At 49.9% G+C, this 18,988-nt stretch overlaps 2 protein-coding genes across 7 annotated transcripts in view; one reads left to right on the top strand and one right to left on the bottom strand.

The window, feature by feature from the left end:
* Positions 1–392: 392 nt before the first annotated feature.
* Positions 393–18,241, bottom strand: TMEM178A (transmembrane protein 178A). 5 transcript variants are annotated; one of them, XM_054021286.1, is made up of 4 exons: positions 17,991–18,241; positions 4,138–4,251; positions 2,876–3,013; positions 393–990 (listed from the first exon to the last, which is right to left on the bottom strand). In XM_054021286.1, the coding sequence occupies exons 2-4, from the start codon at positions 4,202–4,204 to the stop codon at positions 749–751; spliced, it is 447 nt and encodes a 148-aa protein (XP_053877261.1). In that variant the 5' UTR covers positions 4,205–4,251; positions 17,991–18,241; the 3' UTR covers positions 393–748. The 5 variants fall into 5 exon arrangements, with proteins under 5 accessions (XP_053877261.1, XP_053877260.1, XP_053877265.1 ...); XM_054021285.1 differs by lacking the exon at positions 17,991–18,241 and adding an exon at positions 13,573–13,970; XM_054021290.1 differs by lacking the exon at positions 17,991–18,241 and adding an exon at positions 13,869–13,887.
* MAP4K3 (mitogen-activated protein kinase kinase kinase kinase 3) overlaps positions 17,400–18,988 on the top strand; it is a 122,808-nt gene continuing 121,219 nt past the window's right edge. For both annotated transcript variants that reach the window (XM_054021282.1, XM_054021281.1), the window contains exon 1: positions 17,400–17,584. In XM_054021282.1, the coding sequence (XP_053877257.1) occupies positions 17,483–17,584 (102 nt within the window). In that variant the 5' untranslated portion in view covers positions 17,400–17,482. The remainder of the gene's footprint in view (positions 17,585–18,988) is intronic.

Raw genomic sequence — 18,988 nt, 5'->3', positions numbered from 1 at the left:
GGGTACAGGGGAAAGAGACTGGGTCTGACAGCAAAAAACTAACAAACCTCCCCTAAATTCAAGTCCAGACGAAGCTGCATTAAAGTGTATTAAGCATGATCCTATGGAAAGAAAAGCATATTTTTCTGACTCAAACGGCAATGATTTTTTTCCCCTCTGATAAGTTACTTTATTTACAAACATTTGAAAAATAGAAATAGCCCTAAATTCTCATCCCAGCTTTTCCCAACCATTTAACTTTTCCTGTGTGAATAGCCTCATCTCCTTTCAGACACATGTATACACAGTATTTTGACTAAAAGAAGAACAGGAGTACTTGTGGCACCTTAGAGACTAACAAATTTATTAGAGCATAAGCTTTCGTGGACTACAGCCCACTTCTTCCACGAAAGCTTATGCTCTAATAAATTTGTTAGTCTCTAAGGTGCCACAAGTACTCCTGTTCTTCTTTTTGCGGATACAGACTAACACGGCTGTTACTCTGAAACTTGTCAGTATTTTGACTGAAGCAGTTGATACCCCTACTACTCTTGTCCTTGGGAAGGTGTTTCCTTTCTTTGATTTCAGTCAGCTAGAAAGCAGAACAGAATGCCTCTTGTTTCCTGACTGGTAGATTTTGAAGGATCAGGTATTTGTGCATGGAACCCTGAATGTAACTTTCCTTTCACTTTTTTTGTGGTAAGTCCTTGCACAATATTGTTCGCCTGTCCCTGAACAAGGGTAGAGAATTTCATCTTCTGAGAAGCAATCATACAGAAGAGTTTCTGGTAGACTTTAGATGAATAATCTTGGTCCTGCTAACAAACGGATAAGCAGCACAAAGACATCCTGCTGCTACTATAAATCCTAAACTGCACCAAGCACAAAATATAGACCAGCTGTATCCATGTTCCACATCATCAGGAAGACTATATATGAATGTTGGTAGGCGGTTTAGATCATATGATATACTTGCTGCATAAGTGCACAGAGAAATAGTGCAAAATATTCCTGCAAACAAAACATATTCTCAGGGTTAGTAGAGTTATACAGCCTGGGATAAATAAAAGAGCAAACACATCCCTGTTAAACAATAGTTTATATAATCAAAAGACTAGGCAAAAGCTGTTTTCTTACTTGGATAGAACATGTGGTATTAATGCTGGCATTTACAATGTTTCAGGGTCTTATCTGACTATACAAGGCTTTGAGCGCTGGCTCTGTATTTTAATTATGAACTTAATGTAATTTCTTGTAGTTCCTACTTGGAAAAAAGCTCTCAGTTTATACAAGCGGTTTAAGGTTGGCTGCAGTTGTTACCCCAGGAGAATTCTTTTAGAGCAGGGGTGTTAAGTGCCCTGCATGTGGATTCCTGAGGCCTGCTTAGCATATTCAGATTGGAGACTCCTCTTTTTGCACCCCTGAAGACCCATGGCTGAGAGCAGCCTCTTCACACCTCACAAGATCCATGGTGGGCTAGCTGAGGCAATTGTTTTGTATGCACTTGACAAAATCTAGTCTGTGCATGTAATTTACTCAATCATGCATCCCCAGCCAGCCTTCCCCAGCATAGCTCTGATGTGGAAGAGTGAGCTCCTCTCCTCTCAGCCACTGCACATCTGTCTGCAGGAGCTCGTCTCCCTGTCCAGAGTGTCCCTCCTGGGTCGGCAGCAATCTATTGGGCTAGATGTTTCATTATGCAGTGAAATTAGCTATACACGTATAGTCACAATGAATTCTTCCTTAGGCTTGCACTTTACAGGTTTATGGAATAAAATCTATATGCTCAATATGTGGTTTTCAGAGGTTTATAACTTGGTCAAATCAATATACATTTCCTCCAGACCAGGGAAAATAATTGCTTCTCATTAAGGGCTTTTCCCACAATGAATTTAACCTTTCCTACCCTTTGACATTTTTGCTATTTGCAAAAAAAAAAAATTGAAAGACTTTTCTTTTCTAATAATAGGAACCAAATAACACCTGTCCACCTTCACTCTGAAAAAACAGCCGAACACTTTTCCTCAAACTTCCCCAAAAAGTTCATTTTTAGGAAAAGACCAATGATGGAAAGCGGTAACCTGAGGGGTGAAAGTTTCAATACGTTATAAATGACTTGGACGAAAATAAAATGGTTACACTGACTTAACTATACAACTGCTGCTTTTGTTGTAATTTAGACTTCTCCTTTGTTGTTTTAAGGACAGAGTTAAGAAGGAATGGGGGGGAGGGGAACCTATTCCCTAGTCTTCCCCACTAACGTGAAGTTAGGGATAGATTTTGCCTTTAGACCCAGTCTTGTGCAAAAGAAGGGGTGTAAACTGCACCCCTCCAGGAGTAGCCCTGGCAGACGCTGTAACTCCAACACAATTTAGTCTCAGCCTCCCTCTTTGCTTTGGAAAGAAATCATTTCCCAGCAAATTATGACACCCTCCCATGCTGTCTCAGGTTTGCTGGCTGGTAAATTGAAGGCAAGGGACCAACGCTCTGCCCACTCTTCCCCATCCACATGCTCAAGCAGGGAAATAAGCAATGGCACAATGCCCACGTGCCCCTGCACGCCTGGTCCTAGAGTTTGCATAGTCTGTGCAAGCGCTGTAAGGGAGTGCTCTTACCCCTTCTTTCTCCCAGGCACAGGTATGCAGCATGAAGGACAATCTTTTTATTCCCTTTTTTGGAAGAAGAAATTAAATGGTCCCTTTCTGTTTTCATACAGTACTCAGAAAAATCTTGCCTGCTTTTTTGAGTCTGCCCGAATAGCTGCAGTGGAAAGTCAGTTCTAACTGGAAAGATCAAAGGAAGGTGTTCTCTGCTGGTGGATAACAAGCACAGTCTACCAAAGAGAAACCTAATCAAGGGCTTCATTTGTCATTAGCACACAAAGATGGCACAGTACCTGTCATAAGGAATAGAAGGCCTGCCACGTGCTGTGTGAGGCTTTCCTCCCAAAAGAAACTGACTGCCGCTACGATGCATCCACAGACAAGAACAGCAACTGCCATGCCCAGAAAACCAGCCGTGATTCTTCTTAAATCTGCTTCCGTATCAGAAGTAGAGCAGAGATTAAACACCACCCTTTTGCTTGGAGCAAAAAAGAGAGTGGCAAGGAACCATAGACAAACCCTATTGGCAAATGCAAGGTAATGCATATTGGAAGAATCTTTTGAGCCACTCATAGGCAAAGCTTGGTTCTAAATTAATTGTAACCACTCAGAAGAAGGTGTGGGCTCCAGAGTGGATAGCTGACTAAACAACCCTCCTCAGTGCATAGCAATGGTTAAAAGAGCAAACAAAATGTTTAGATGGAGATGCAATGGAACAGAAAGTAATACTGAAAGTGTTCTAATGTCACTACTGCACCAATGATGTGACCTGACCTGGAATACCAGTTCTGGTCACCCCATCTTAGAGAACACAGCAGATAATACAAGTGGTTCAGAGAGAGACAACAAAAAGGATTAGGGGCATGAAAACAAATTAACTTTAGAGTGAGAATGAAAAGATTGGGACTGTTTAGACAGGAGAGGAATAAGAAGGGACTTGACAGAGGTATAGAATATAGTGAGCAGTACAGAAAAATTAAACCAGGGGTTGGTTCCTATTTACCCTTTCTCATAACACAGAACGAGCGGATATCTAATGAAATTGCGAGGCAACAAATTTAAAATAGATAAAAGCAAATACATTTTTACACACTGCGCAGTTAGCCTGTAGAACTCATTGCCAAAGACATAATTTAGGGCAAGAGTTTACCAGGAATCAAAAAAAGATTGACCAATTACATGAAAAACAAGAGCGTCCAGAGCGACATCAGATGGGATTTAAAATTAAAAAAAAAAAAGATTTAGAAGGGATATAAGCAGCCATGCTTCAGGGCATAAGCCAACTTGTAAAGGATGGGGGCTAGGAAGATATTTACCTGTAGGTAGGTTATTCCATATTTGCTTACTATGGGATTTCTTACCCCTTCCTTTGAAGCGTCTGATACTGGCACTGGCCAGAGAGAGGTTACTGGTTAGACAGAGCCCTGGTCTGATTCAGCATGGCAAACCCTATCTACAGACCAGCGCGTTGTCTTGCTTTTTCATGTGAAACACTGACAGAATTATGGAGAAACTTGTGCGTCCCCAGATGAGAGCTGACAATTCGTGTACTTACGAAGCAGATGCCACTCATCTTGCTGGATGGTCTTGGTTAAGTTGAATGGAATATTTCGTAAGCGCATTGGCTGGGAGAAGTGGTATTTGATAGCTGTGCATCTCTGAACAATACCTTCAGGAAAGGAAGAAAGAGACTTCATTAACCTGCCGGCTAAAAACCAAGCAGGTTCCCCCAGAGAACACTGTGTTAAACACTGACAGCTAGGCTGTAAATTGTCTTCTAATACAATTAGTCCACACTTCCTTCTCTCCATTTGCTCTCCCCGTGCCCACAGACTACCTCGCTGCTTCTACCCTGCACTGAACACCCAACGCCCCCTCTCCCTACAAATGGCAGAAGCTTGACGCTGGTGAGAGATATGCAAGCCCCTCAGGCTGGGAGAGTTCACGCGCACATGGATGTGCACACGCCCACCCGCTGCTCTGAGTTCACTCTGGGGCCTTTTCTAAGCAGCCCTCTCCCCCCACAAGATGCTGGAGAGGATCCAGACCCACAAGATCCCAGGAACTTGGGGTCAAATTTTCAAAAGCACTTAAGTGATTTAAGAGTCTAAGTCAATTTTTCAAAAGAGATGTAGGCAATTAGGAGCCCTAATCTCATTGAAAGTCAATGGGATACAGACGGGACATTGACACCTAGCAACCAATGAGTCTCGGATAAGGACTTCCCCATCTCTCCTTAGAGAACAACAATCCCCCAGCTTGAGATCAAAGGACTGGAGAGGTACAAGGTGGGGGGGATAAGTGTTGGCTGCTGAAAGGAGTCAGGACTCACCTGGGGTCTGACAAAGGAGGTCGGACATAGAGTGAGACCTTGAATCAAGGGGTTCCCTACAGCTTGGCTGGGCTCTGGGCTAACCAGAGCTTTAACCTTCAGTTCTCTATAGTACCCTAAGGACTTCCTATGCTGTGTTCCAGATGACTAATAAACCCAACTGTTTGGACAGCGCTGGGTGAGCGTCATTGCAAATAATGGGCGAGGTGCATGAATCCCTGCTGAGTGGACAAGTCTCCATCAGGGATCTGTCTCAGCTGGACTCACTGAACAGAGCTCACGGTATGAAGTAGAGGTTCTGCAGGCCCAGAGGTCCAGTCCAAGGAGGCAGTGAAGCCACGTGGCTTACCTTGGAGGAAAAGGGAGACCCCTAAGGGGTCTGGCACACTGAAGGGGCTCCTCCTAGAGACTTATCCAAAGCTGTGGATGGGAGGGAAAACACATGACGCACCCCTGTCACAGTATGTAGCAGCTGCTTCTCCTGTGCACGCTCCCACAGCACACGCAGAGGTACCCTGTTTGGCTGTGCTCTCAGCAGAACAAATGCCTACAAGATCCGTCACTGGCGGTGTTCCCTGGCACTCCCCAAAAGGGGCTGTTGCTTTAACAGCCAGTACCTGGCCCCATACGGATAACCCCATGTTTGCTGTGCAATAAGGCAGTCTGGCTCCATTGCAAGGAAGCTGAAGTGCCCAGTGTACTGCCCTGACATGCAGCTGCATGGCTGTTCTTGGGGTCTTATCGTGCAAGGTGCTGAGCGCTCTCAGCTCTCACTGATTTCAGTTGGGGCTTGGAGTAATCAGCCCTTGGCAGGATCCAGCCCTTATCCGCTAAGCTCAGTGACATTGGGACAGGTTGCATAGCATCACTGAAAGGCTTTGTGACAGAAAAACCCTGAGCAATTCTGCGGTATTTGTGAGGCAAACCCGCAGCCGGACCCAGGCTGCTTGCTCAACTGCACCAACGCGTTCCGTAAGCAGCACCTGTAGTGACTCAGCCCTAGACACACTGCAGCAGCCTGTCCCTGGGCAGGGCCTGGGTCAGATGCGTCTGTCTCGTCTATTTAGATTGTCAGCTCTTTGGGGCAGGGAGTGTTTCTTCTTTGAGGGGCTCTGTGCATTTCCCACTTGTGGTTCTTGTGGGCTAATGCGCCCTGGCTTCGAGTGCAAATGCCAAGAGGAGAGGGAGTCAATGCCACAGGCGTGAATGCACAGAGGGAACTCTGGAAGAACAAGAATTACCAGTAAGTAACCTTTCTTTACTCTGTGTGTGTGTGTGCATGCAGTGTCCAGGACAAAGGAGTCCTGCTCTTGGTCGGGGCCTCAAGATACTATTGCAATATAAATAATAATTAAACTAAACTAGTTGCACCAGGAGCTGAAACTGAATCACCCAGGAAGGGGATGGAGTAAGAGCCTCCCCTCCCCCTGCCTTGCCCAAGGGCATGGACAGGTCAGAGGACAGCCAGGCTACTAGGAGAGGTGCTGAATTGTAGGAAGCATGAGAGCTGGAGGGAGATGGAGTCAAGGAAGGAGATGGCTGAACCCAATATGTGAACTTTGTCTCATATCCTCAAACGTGTTTAGGGGCCCAACTCTCATTGGTTTCACTGAGAGTCAGGTGCCTAAATACCTTGGAGGATCTGGAACCTTCCTTGTGAACCCTTTCTACCAGCACCTAGCCAGTGAGGGGACGTGACCTTAGTTTGGAGCACTGGAATTTACTATTCTCCACCCACCACAATGGTTCCCTTTCACTGTGTTTTTAGTTAAGATGCTTTTGGGTCTCAGACTGTTATGGGGGCAAATTCACTGTGGTCCATTTTCAAAAGGAAACACTCTTCTGACCTCTAGTCAGATGCACAAGAGGAGCAAACTTGGGACGCTCAGTCAAGGTGACATCCAAGAGTTACTGGCTGTGGGAGATCAGCTGGCCACATGGGATGGCAGGAACTGGGGACCAAATGTTACTGACGTCCTTTTAGTTTAATTTACTATAAAAACAGATTAAACCCTTTTAACTAAAAGGAGGCAGCATATGGAAAATAATGGGATGCAAGGTCGTGATCTGAATTTAACTATTCTGCAAAGGTGAAGGTGGTTTTTTTTGAAGTGGTAAGCAGCTGTAAATGCATTTCTTACTAAGGGTAGGGCAGCGCTTTAAGGTGCTGTGCGGCACCAGCACTGGAGAAAGTTCTGCCTGTAGAAAACCACCCCCATGAGGGGAATAGCTCCCAGCGCTGGTGCACTGTCCACACTGGTGCTTTACAGTGCTGAAACTTACATCACTCAGGGGGGTGTTTTTTCACACCCCTGAGCGAGACAGTTTCAGCACTGTAAAGAGGCAGTGTAGACAAGGCCTATCACAATTAATATGAGTCTCAGGAAAGAGGCATATGCCTGAGAGAGAGGTGATATTTATGGAAAGGAAAAAGTTACCCGTCTGCAGACACAAGGATTACGTGCTTAGGTTAGAGTTCAACTCTATGGGAATATCTATAAAAGGTCCTCTGATGCTAGTCAAGAGTTAACGGGATGGACACACCAGTGTAAAACTGGAGAGTGAGAGGAAATACAGGGCCTTTGTGATTTCTCTCAGTCTACCTATTAATATTGAAAGATACTCTCTGGGACATTTCGAGATGGATCCTCAGCTGGTGTAAATCTTCATATTTGCACTGAAGTCAATGGAGAGATGCCAATTTACTCCAGCTGAGCTGGCCCTTGGACTTTAATAAGAAGCCAAGAATGTTGGCTGCAGAGAACAAAATGTCATTTTGGTTATAAACAGAGGCATGGGGAATGGGTTATGAGCAGGGCTGGCCCTGAAAATACAACATCCATCCCAGGGAAAGTATTTGCATGTGCTCTAGGGTGTAGCTGACTCCAAATCCAAAATGTTCTCCCTAAAGGCACAAGCAATGAAATGTCACAATGAGTCTGCTGAGTATAAGCATAAGAACACTTAAAGCAATATCTATTTTTGCATTTCTCTACTAATTTGCAAGTGTATTGCTTGGCTTAAGATGGTATGAATTGCAGCACTTAAATGTGCATCTTCATTGCCATAATGAAAGCTATTTACCTTATTCTCAAGCCAATCTGGTAAATGAAATTTTGTGTCTTCCAAGGCACACCTCTGAAATGTTTCATTAAGTTACAGATATTTTGTGCAACATTCACTGCACCTAATGTTAACAATATAACTACCCTCTTCCTCTACACAAGTGGCTAAAGAAGACAAAGTGATGCTGCCCACCCTTTTGAGCATGAAATAGTGTATTACACATTATTGGTTGCTGTAATTAAAAGGTTTATGATCTACTTATATAATATCAAAGTTAAATATTAGGAAAAACAAAACAACTAACCAACCAAATAAAAAACCTGCATTAAGTCAATATGTGTAGTTTGAAAATGTTTAATCTATTGCTGCAACATAAAACAAAAATGTTATCTTTGTTTCCCAATATGTACTAAAGAAGAACATTAGCCCATGTCTATGTGACATAAGGCTTGGCTGTTCTACAAAGGTCTAATTTAACAGATGACAATAAAGGGAGGAAGCAGAAAAGTCACATCTCAGATTGGGGTGACAAATGATGCAAATGTCTGTTGACTATTCCTTTAAATTTCTGAAGGGACAGAGGTGTTATTATCTGGGCTACATTTATTTTTTTCACTAAGGAGGAACAGAGGTTCTACTAGAAGACCAGTGCAGATTTTTACACAAAGAGGAGATGTACAGGAGGCCTTGGAAGGCTGCTTCAGGTACACAGAGAAGTAACAAAAAATGGCCTACTTAATATTAGACAGCATATACTCAGACGTACACAGCAGCATAACTGTGGGAGCAGTGGAAGAGCAGCTACTGTAGGGAGTGGCCAGCTACTCCTGCACATAAAGCATTTGCAGCCAATCCCAGAGGGAGGATGGGGGCTGAGGGCCCTGCCGAAAGGGCCAGAGAACACCCCAAGGGCCATATCTGGATCTCCTCAATGCCAGTGGCTCACAAAACAGGCAGTTCTGCACTCACTCCCTCTTCCATCACCTTGAACACACCAGTGGATCAACTGCACACTTGTCACTCAAGAGATGTCAGCACCAGGTATTTGTACACCTCTCTTATTGATCCTCAGGATTTCAACCTGCCTATGGGCTCCCCTTCTTCTCACCAGCCGGCAACTGCAGATTCAGGATTAGCCATGGAGCAAGGGTAAGTTTCAGTGTGGCCAACCTGACCCTCCTCCCGCATCGTGATATCTCGTAATGCAGCTGCAGGTGCTGCTCTCGCCGTGCCCAACCACTGTGCAGCTCATGCTCAGGCCTGAGAGTAACTACTGTCCCCCATGTCTCTGATGGGCAGGTCACAATTGTAGCATGGGATGGGGAGTACCAGCCCTGGAACTCGGTTCCACCTCTGCTCCACTGTCATGCACTGCTGGGCTCCCTTGCTAATGTGCAAGGGCTTTGGAAGAGGGCAGTAGGCAACCTCCATGCAAGAGGTTCTCTCCCAGAAAGAGCCTTGACCTCATTACAGTCCTGCACTTGGCCCACTGCAGAGTCATTCAGTTCAGCAGAATCTCTGTGCCGTCTAATTAATATGTTTATCCCAAATAATTTAACACTCTGTTTAATCTAATATTTTCTGTACATTCCTGGAAGAAAATTAACAGATTTCACTCACATGGGGCAACGTCATGAAAGAATCAACCTTTTGTTTGCACGAAGAAGCAGATGTGCAGTTTGAACCTTAACACTTCTCAATTTTATTTTGCATTTGAAATAATTTCAGCTCAACGACAGTAAATTGAGGACAGAAGAGCAGGAGCAGGCGGCAACTTGCATTTCCACCAGAGAGTCATCAAACAATACCTTTCTGGCTGGAGTTTAAATCCTGCCATTTCTCATTCAGAAGTAGAGTTAGGCCCAGAAGCCTCTAGTTTGTGTCTCTGTATACCCAGTCCTCACCTGTCCTTCAGTGACACTGTTTTGAGAGTTAGCCCAGGTTTACACTAGTGGGGGGCTCGGCCTAAGATATGCAACTTCAGCTACGCGAATAGCGTAGCTGAAGTCGGCGTATCTTAGGTCGACTTACCTGGCCATGAGGACGGCGGTGAGTCGACCGCTGCCGCTCCCGCGTCAGCTCCGCTTCTGCCTCTTGTGAGTTGGAGTTCCAGAGTCGATGGGGAGTGCGATCGGGGATCGATTTTATCGCGTCTACACTAGACACAAATCGACCCCCGATAGATCGATCACTACCCGCCAGATCGGCGGGTAGTGAAGACCTGCCCGGAGACTATAACCTCCACTATATTCAAGACTAGTGTCTAAGCAGTTACCTACTCCAACTGCTTTTTCTGGTTCCCTTTGGACATGCCTGCACTTCTTTCTCTGCCCACGGGCATTAGACGCTATCAAAAATTACACTCTCCAAAATTCAGTACAGGCTGGTTTAAGAGTCAGAATAGTTATTGGCAAACTCACAGAAATACAGGGGCAATAGTACAAATAAAAGCTGAGCAGAGCTAAACATGTCCACACGAGGTGCTACTGAAGGATAAACACACTGACAGACACTAAGCTGTTCCCTGGCCCTCCCAAAATGTACCCTGATATATTTACTACTGCGGAGTGATTATCACTAAGGCTGCAAGTCTGTCATGGAGGACACGGATTTCGTGACTTTCCGTGACCTCTGCAACCGCTGGTGCTGGCTCAAGGCTGCCTGAGCCGGGCAGCCCCTGGGCCAGCAGCAGCAGTTTGGGTGTGTGTGAGTGGGCTCAGGGCTAGAGGTGGCGGGGGTGCTTACCTCGGGGTGGGGGGCTTCCTGGCTCCCACAGCCCTGAGCTCCTAGGCGGCAAAGGGGCAGGGGGTGCTCTGCACCACACACTGCCCCCACCCGCAGACCCCACCCTTGCAGCTCCCATTGGCTGTGGTTCCCAGCCACTGGGAGCTGCGGCAGCTGGTGCTTGTGGTAGGAGCAGTGCACCGAGCCCTCTGACCCCTCCGCTGCCTAGGAGCTGCAGGGACAAGGAGCCGGGTAGGGAGCCCCTGTCAGCCCCGCCAAGGCACTAACCCTACCCCCCCCCCAGCAACAGTGGGGGTCCAGGGCCATGCTGCCCAACCCCCCCACCCCCACCAGTGGGTTCCCCTGGCCCCCTCTCCTAGCACCCACGGTGTCCCCGGACTGCCCCCCCCCGAGCACTCGCAGCCCCCCACCCAAGTTTTAGTCATGGGTATTTTTAGTAAAAGTCATGGACAGGCCATGGACCCGTGAATTTTTGTTTACTGCCCATGACCTATCCGTGACTTTTACTAAAAATACCCGTGACTAAAACATAGCCTTACACTCAGACAATACTCTATGCCCATGTATCCTCCCTCTCGCCCGGCACACACACACACACACACACACACACACACACACACACACACCATACTGAGGGGGAGGAGGCGAGAGGGTGGCTGGTGCCAGTGTATTTGTGGCAGTGGAGGGGAAGCCAAGCGTATGGTGCCATTTTATTTGTTGGCATACCTCTCAAACATCCCTCATTTTGAAGTATGTCATTCACTGCAGGCTGAAAAATAACTCTATCCCATGCAAAGCCGGTGCCCTTCACTGTCATTACTGAAAATTATTAACATCAAAAATAAAGAACCATAAAGACGAGGTTATGGGACGAGGCATGTACAGTAAAGGAAGGCGTCTTACTGCAATTTAAGTTGCTTGCATGAATAATTGTTGTGTGTTTCATCCTGAGTCTTTGTCACACACTGTCTCCCCACATGTGGGCCTGGCTAGAGTGAGAGGTATGCTCATTGGTGGTAAAAAGAGCATATATGGTGCCAGCATATAAAAGGGAACAGGCAGGGCCGACAAGAGGGTGGGAAGCAGGTACAAATTACCAGGACCTGGCAGTCCGGAAGGGGGCCCGAGGCCCGGTTTCCCCGGCTGTTTAGCTGGTCCACCCTTGCCGTGGGGTCTGAAAATTGTTTTTCACCAGGGCCCGAACCTGCTCTCCGTGGCCCTGGGAACAGGAAGGAGAGGCAAAAGGGTCTATAGAAGGGGAGCCTACTACCTGTATATTTTGGGGCTGGGAGAGGAGAAAAGGAGTGCATGGTGCCCCCACACTGGAGGGAGAGAAAGGGATACATGGTGTGGGTGCACTGTGGGGGCTGAGTGCAATGGGGTCCCAGTAGTGGAGATGGAGGAAGGGTTTATAGTGACTGTGTATGGGGGAGGACTGAAGAGAAAGAGTGGTGCCTTAGTATCTGAAAGTGCATTGTGGGGGGAATGCAAGCTGTTACATGGTTCCTTTGCACCTGGGAGTGTACAGTGCCCATGCATTGTGGAGGGTGTGTGTGTGTGTGTGAGGCGCATGGTGCCTATGTACTGATATAAAGGTGTGCATGGTTCTTGTGCACTGGAGTAACTGGAATGCATGGTACCTGTGCATGGGAGAAGAGGAGGTATGTGGACCCTGTGCATGAGTGGAGTATCTGATGCACTGGGAGAGAGAAGAGATGCACGGTGCATTGAGGGGCACATGGTGCACATGTAGTAGGAGAAGTTCTTGTGCTTTAGAGAGGGAGGGAGGTGTATGACACATTGGGGGATGCACGGTTCCTATGCACTGAGGGATGATGGGGGTGCATAGTGCACCATGCCCGTGTACTGGTGGGTGAGAGAATGCAAGGTGCATGCGGATTGGTGGGTAAGAAGATGAATAGTTTATTAAGGGATGCATAATCCACAGTACCCATGCATAGGGGATGTGGGTGCACGGTGCATTAAAGGTGCACAGTGCCAATGCATTGCTAGGTCAGGGGATACATGGTGTTGGGCAGGGGAGTCTTGGATGTACAAAGTGCCTGGGCACTGATGGCACTGGTGATGTATAGTACCTATGCAGTGAGAGTTCATGGTGTAGTAAGGGTGCATAATTCACATGCATTTGGAGGTGCATGTTGCCTGTTCGTTGGTGGTGAGGAGGTACATGCTGCCTAAAATTGTTGGGTAAGAAGAAGCATGGTGCTTTGGGGGATGCCCTGTACCCAGCCATGCACAGGTGGTGAGGGGTGCCTGGTGTGCAGCGCTGTGCACTGTGGGGGGGTCGGGTGTTTGGTGCATGGCGCCCATGCACTGGGGTGGGAGGGGTGTGTAGTGCCCATGCACCAGGGGAGAGGTGGGGTGCACAGTACCCATATACTGGGGTGGTGAGACGTTCAGTGCCTGTGCGTTGGGAGTGGCGGGTGTGTACTGCCCATGCACTGGGAGTGATAGGTTGTATGGGGCACAGTGCCCTACCTGAAGGTGCATACTGCACAGTGGTGCTGGGGGTGTATGCTTCACTGTGTCGTGCAGGAAGGTACAGGGAGTGTATGGTACACAGTGCCCAAGGCTGAGGATGCATGCTGCATAGTGCCCATGAAGAGGGGTGAGGGGTGCACAGTGGCCGTGCAGGGGGATATTGGGGGTGCAAGGCGCACAGTGGCCGTGCAAGGGGATATTGGGGGTGCAAGGCGCACAGTGGCCGTGCAGGGGGTGGTGTTGGGGGTGCCAGGTGCACACTGGCCATGCGGGAGGGTGCTGGGGGTGCCAGGCGCACAGTGCCCGCCCGGAGGGTGCCCGCTGCCCGGTGCCGCGCTCCCTCACCTCTCTCCACCAGGCTGTCCAGGTCCGGGTCGATGCCCAGGTAGTAGCATTTCCTCCACAGGCCGGCGTAGGTGGCGAAGAGCGGGCGGGCGCAGCCGGACTGCAGCACGCCCAGCCCCGGCAGCGCGGGCCAGCGAGCGGGCTCCGGGCCGGCGGGGGGCGGCCCGGCGCGGCGGGGCAGGCGGCGGCGCAGGGGCAGGGGCGGCAGGGGCAGCAGGCGGGGGCGCTGGCCGGGGCGCGGGGGGCGGGCGCGGCGCTCGCAGCCGGCGCGGTGCCGCCGGGGGTCGGTCTCGTACCAGTGGTCGGAGAGGAGGGCGGTGAGCAGCAGCCCCAGGGCGCACAGGCTGAGGCACAGGCTGAGCGCGCTGACCAGCGCCCGCCGCCGCCCCATGGCTCCGCCGCGCCTCGCCGCGCCGCCCGCTGCCCTCACGCCGCCGGGCGCCCGCCGCCGCAGCCCGGCCACATGCCGGCTGCAGCACAAAGGACAGCGGCGCCGCCGCACCGGCCCGCCGCGCGGCCGCCAGGGGGAGCCGGGCTGCTCCCTCCGAGCCCGGCTCCGCCCCGCGCCGGCCCCCTGCCCAGAGCCCGCCCCGGTTCCCGCGCCCTGCGCCCCCTGGGGGTCCAGGACCAGCCCCAGGGCCCCGCCCACACCCGGGGGGGGGCGTGAGGGGCGGAGTCACAACCCCTCCCACCCGTGGGTGTATGAGGGGCGGGGTCACTGGGTCCCCCCCCCGTGGGTGTGTGAGGGGCGGAGTCACAGGGTCCCCCTCCCACCCGTGGGTGTGTGAGGGGCAGAGTCACAGGGTCCCCCCCACCCATGGGCATGCGAGGGATGGAGTCACAGGGTTCCCCTTTGGGTTTGTGAGGGGCAAAGTCACAGGTCCCCTGTGTGTGAGTGTGTGAAGCGGGAGTCATAGGGCCCCCTCTCACAGGGTCCCTCTCCCTGGGTGTGTGAGGAGAGCTCAGGGCTGGGAGGAGTCACAGGCTCCCCCCCATGAGTGTGTGAGTGGCCCAGTCTGGCTCATCTGTGTGTTAGTATTGTTAAAATAGTTATCAGCTTTATGGAAATGTATTTAGTGTTCAGACTTTATGAAATGCTTGTAAATTGCTGCATCAGTAATCTCACTTATAATATCTGTGTCCCATACTACAAGATAATATTTAAGTATTTGCTCTGTACCTATAAAGGTATTTGCTCTAAAATTGTAAACCCCCATAGTTAGGAGAGAAGCATTAACAAGTGTGAAATACTAGTTTACCACAGGGAAGTGTTATCTCCTGACCAACAAAAGAAGACCCATAGACACCAGACAAGCCATTGTGGAACGTCAGAGGACAAAAACTTTGTTGATTGCTTCCCCCCACACCCATGAAGAAGAGCGGTGCATAGAGACTCATCCCATCAGCTTGAGCTCTGGGGGAACCGAATAAGAATCCCTGTCAAGAAATTTTTTTTATCCCTATGCAGCCTGGACTTCAGGGAGAGGGCAAGACTTCTAAGCATAAGCAAGGGATCCCCGGATGTTCAGCTTGGGTTAGCCCTAGAGGACATATACAGCTTGCGTATTACCGCAGCTTCTATGACCTTTTGGAATCTAAGATTGTAAGTAATTTGTGTGGTATGTTTACTTGCTTTAACTTTGTAAATAACTCTTATTTATTTTTCCTAATTCATAAATCTTTAATTAATTTATGATAGGAGTGGCTACAAGTGTCTTTGGTGTAGGATCTAAAGTTAATTGACCCAGGGTAATGGGACTGGAAGTAACCTGAGTATTGTTGTGATTTTTGGTGTAAGGGACCATGAATTGTAATGGCAAGATTACCTGGGTAGCAAGACAGACTGGAGTTCTCATGTGGACTGTCTGTGGCTCTGTGTTGAGGTTGTTGTAATGCCTGAGGAGTTCACACTTGGTTGGTGAATCTAAGTATAGAACTTACAGCCAACTTAGGGTTTGTGCCCTACTTATTAATAGTCTGCCCTAAGGTTGGTACTCATGCTCATGAACCGCTCCAGACAGCTTGACACATCCCATGCATGAATGTGTGAGGGGCACTCATAGCTGGGGTGAGTCACAGGGTCCTCCCTGTAAGTGTGTGAGGGCACTCACAGCTGCGGGGGAGTCACAGGGTTTTTCTCATCCATGTGTGAAGGATGCTCACAGCTGGGGTTGAGAAGGGGGAGTCACAGGGATCATTTCCCCCCCCCCCTGCTTTTCTCCCTTTGAATTCTGGTCCCATCTCCTGTTTGTCTTGGGAAACTCTACGGGTGACTGGAGAGCTGCTGTGTTTAATGTTGTGCCCACAAAATGCTGTAATATAAGTAGAACTGGGGAAAGAAGTACAGGTAGTCTTGCTGGCCTGTTCCATGCTGCCAAATTTCACAGGGTCTGAGTGTGTCTGGGATCAGTTATGCTTGCTCAGGGGTTCTCAAACTGGGGGTTGTGACCCCTCAGGGGTCACAAGGTTATTACATGGGGGGTTGTGAGCTGTCAGCCTTCACCCCAAACCCCACTTTGCCTCCAGCATTTATAATGGTGTTAAATATATTAAAAAGTGTTTTAAATTTATAAGGGGGGTCGCACTCAGAGGCTTGCTATGTGAAAGGGGTCACCAGTAAAAAAGTTTGAGAACCACTGTGCTTGCTGATGTAATACTGAGTGCTGTATACTGGGGCAATGTGTACACTACAAAATGAAGTCAACCTAACTTATGTCAGCATACAGCCACCACAGTAATTACATTGTTCATGCATATCTACACTTTGCTCCTTGTGTCAGTGGTGTGTGTCCTCAACAGGAATGCTTGTATTGATTGTACTCTCAGTGTGGGGCATTGTGGGATGGCTCCTGAAAGCCAGTAACAGTCAATGTAAGTAACACAGTGAAAAACAGACAATGCATTGACCTAACTACATTGATCTTGACTCTACGCTGCTCGCGGAGGTGGAATTTTTATGTTGGCGTAGCGGGGTGGTTACACGGGTGGGAGCAACATTTAAGTGTAGACACTTCCAAAGTTAGGTCGATGTAAACTGCCTCGCATCAACCTATCTCTGTAGTGTAGACCAGGCCTGGGCAGAGCAACCCGGGCTGTTTGAGGGGGGGATAGAGTCTTGCTGGGTTTAGGGGTCAACTGCCCAGGAGAGTGAGTGGGGGCAGAAGGAAACTGCTGCAGGCAAGGCCAGTGAACAGGGATGGGATGTTGCTGGCCACAGGGGCCAGCACAGATTGGGTTGGCAAGGGGAGATGGGTTGTTAGGTTTAGGACCAGTGCAGCCTGGGATGAGTGGGATAGGGTCTCTTGTTGGGTGTAGGGTCAGCCCGGTAGGGGGCAATGATCAGGCCAGGACCTTGCTGGGTGTAGGGGAGGAGGTTAGTGCATCCTGAGGCAATGACTGGGACGGGGTCTTGTTGGGAGTGGATGGGGGTCGGTGTGTCCCGGGGAACAGGACAGGGCCTTGTTGAGTTGGGGGGGTTGGTGTGGCCGGGGGTTGGGAGTGGGTCAGGGCAGCCCGAGGAATGGAGAGCGGACTGCCCCCGGGCTTGTAACGTGTTGGTTTCTCAGTTATTAGCCGTGGGTAGCACTGGGGAGCCCCAGCCCCAGGCGCGCCCCACTTCTGCTGAGCGCTCGCCAGCTGGGAGCCACGTGGGCGGAGCCGCTCTCCTCGCCCCGCCCCGCCCCGCCCCATGCGCGCGCGGGGCCGTAGCGGCCCCGCCCCGTGTCGCTGGGCCCGGGGGGGGGGGGGGGCGAGAGGCGCGCGAGCGGGCGCATGCGCACGGCGTCGCTCAGTGCGCCATGTTGGCTGAGCAGGCCGGGGGGCGGCGGTGGTGATCGCGCCTCGGTGTCCCCCCCCCTCCCCCAGCCGGCCCCTCCGGTGACCGAGCGGGGCCCCCAGCCGCGGCGGCGCCATGAGCGTGGGGCGGGTGCGCGACCTCTCCCGGCGGAACCCCCAGGAGGACTTCGAGCTCATCCAGCGCATCGGTAGCGGCACCTACGGCGACGTCTACAAGGTAGCGAGCGGGGCAGGCCCCGCAGCGGGCAGCGCCTGTCAGCCGCCGGGCTCGCGCTCCCGGCCGGCCGAGCCCCCTCTCCGGGCGGCCGCAGGGGTTGGGGTCCCCGGCTCCTGTCACGGGGGCCTCCCCCCGCCCCCCGAGCCTCCCTCCTGGGCGGGGGGGCAGCCCCGGCATAGCCCTGCGCAGCGACAGGCGGGGCCGCCCCGGGGGGCCAGGCTGGCTGGGTTTTCCTCCGCCCGGTGAGCTGACAGCCAGCCGAGCCGCCTTGTCACTCTCCCCGCCCTGCCAGAGCCTGGGCTAGGAGGTGCCCGGGCTAACTTCCCAACATGTCTGTCACGGGGTTGTAACAAGCCCGCTGCCTTGAAAGTGAGTGAGTGAGAAACCCGTTCTGGTGGGAATGTACCTGGAAGTGTTTGGATTCCCCTCCGCTTCTCCAGAACAGCTTGTTCAGGTCTGGGCAAACACTTGGCCCGGTTCTCTGGGGTCCAAGAAACCAGTTCGACTCCAGATTTTGTCACTCGGGTTCCTTTATTTGGTATACGACCAAGCTATGGTGACCGGTTTCAGAGTAGCAGCCGTGTTAGTCTGTATCCGCAAAAAGAACAGGAGGACTTGCGGCACCTTAGAGACTAACACATTTATTAGAGCATAAGCTTTCGTGGACGACAGACCACTTCTTCGGATGAGTTGATCAGACTGAAGCTTAGGGGTGAGTCTAGAACGGGGGTTCTCAATAGGCGGACTGTGGGCCGAATCTGGACACTTTTGTATGAAGCCTGAAATCTTGTTGTTTGTTATTATCATTGTTTTTTTATTATTTTCACTGGAGTCTGGACCTTGACTATACATTGACCAAGAAATTTGGACCTTGACAAAAAATAGACTACCCCTGGTCGAGAGCATACCACACATCAAAAGTTACACAGCAGCACTCTCCCTTCGTATACATTTACACATTTCATTGCATTTACTATACTTTAGATCATATATTTTTGGATAGTCTTGGTCACTTTGCAGGACCCAATCGCTGTACCGCATGCTTGGTCAATGTGCTGTTTATGTAGAACCTGATCTTTACATCATCTCTACATTTCTAACTTACCTTGTCCATTGTTAGTAAATGGTTCCCTAGATGTTCTCCCACTTATCTTAGTTGGCTCAGACATTCTTTTTAAACCCAGTGTTCTGTTTAGCTCCCTAATTCTATCCTCCAAGAAATGAGACCTCCCTTCAGGTGTTAATTGCTCATTTCAGTCAGGTCTCAGCTACATTAATATGTCAGCATCACATTTTTGTTCAAATGCACCAGAAAACAAGTCACAGAAGAAAAAGGATAACACAACCAAATGGGATATGAGCACAGTAGCATATCTAGCACTGTGTTAATAACCTCTGAACACA

This window comes from Malaclemys terrapin, chromosome 3, assembly GCF_027887155.1.
Source record: "Malaclemys terrapin pileata isolate rMalTer1 chromosome 3, rMalTer1.hap1, whole genome shotgun sequence".
Taxonomy (NCBI): Eukaryota; Metazoa; Chordata; order Testudines; family Emydidae; genus Malaclemys; species Malaclemys terrapin.
The sequence above is the reverse complement of the archived record's forward strand: the minus strand, read 5'-3'. Positions and strand labels throughout refer to the sequence as shown.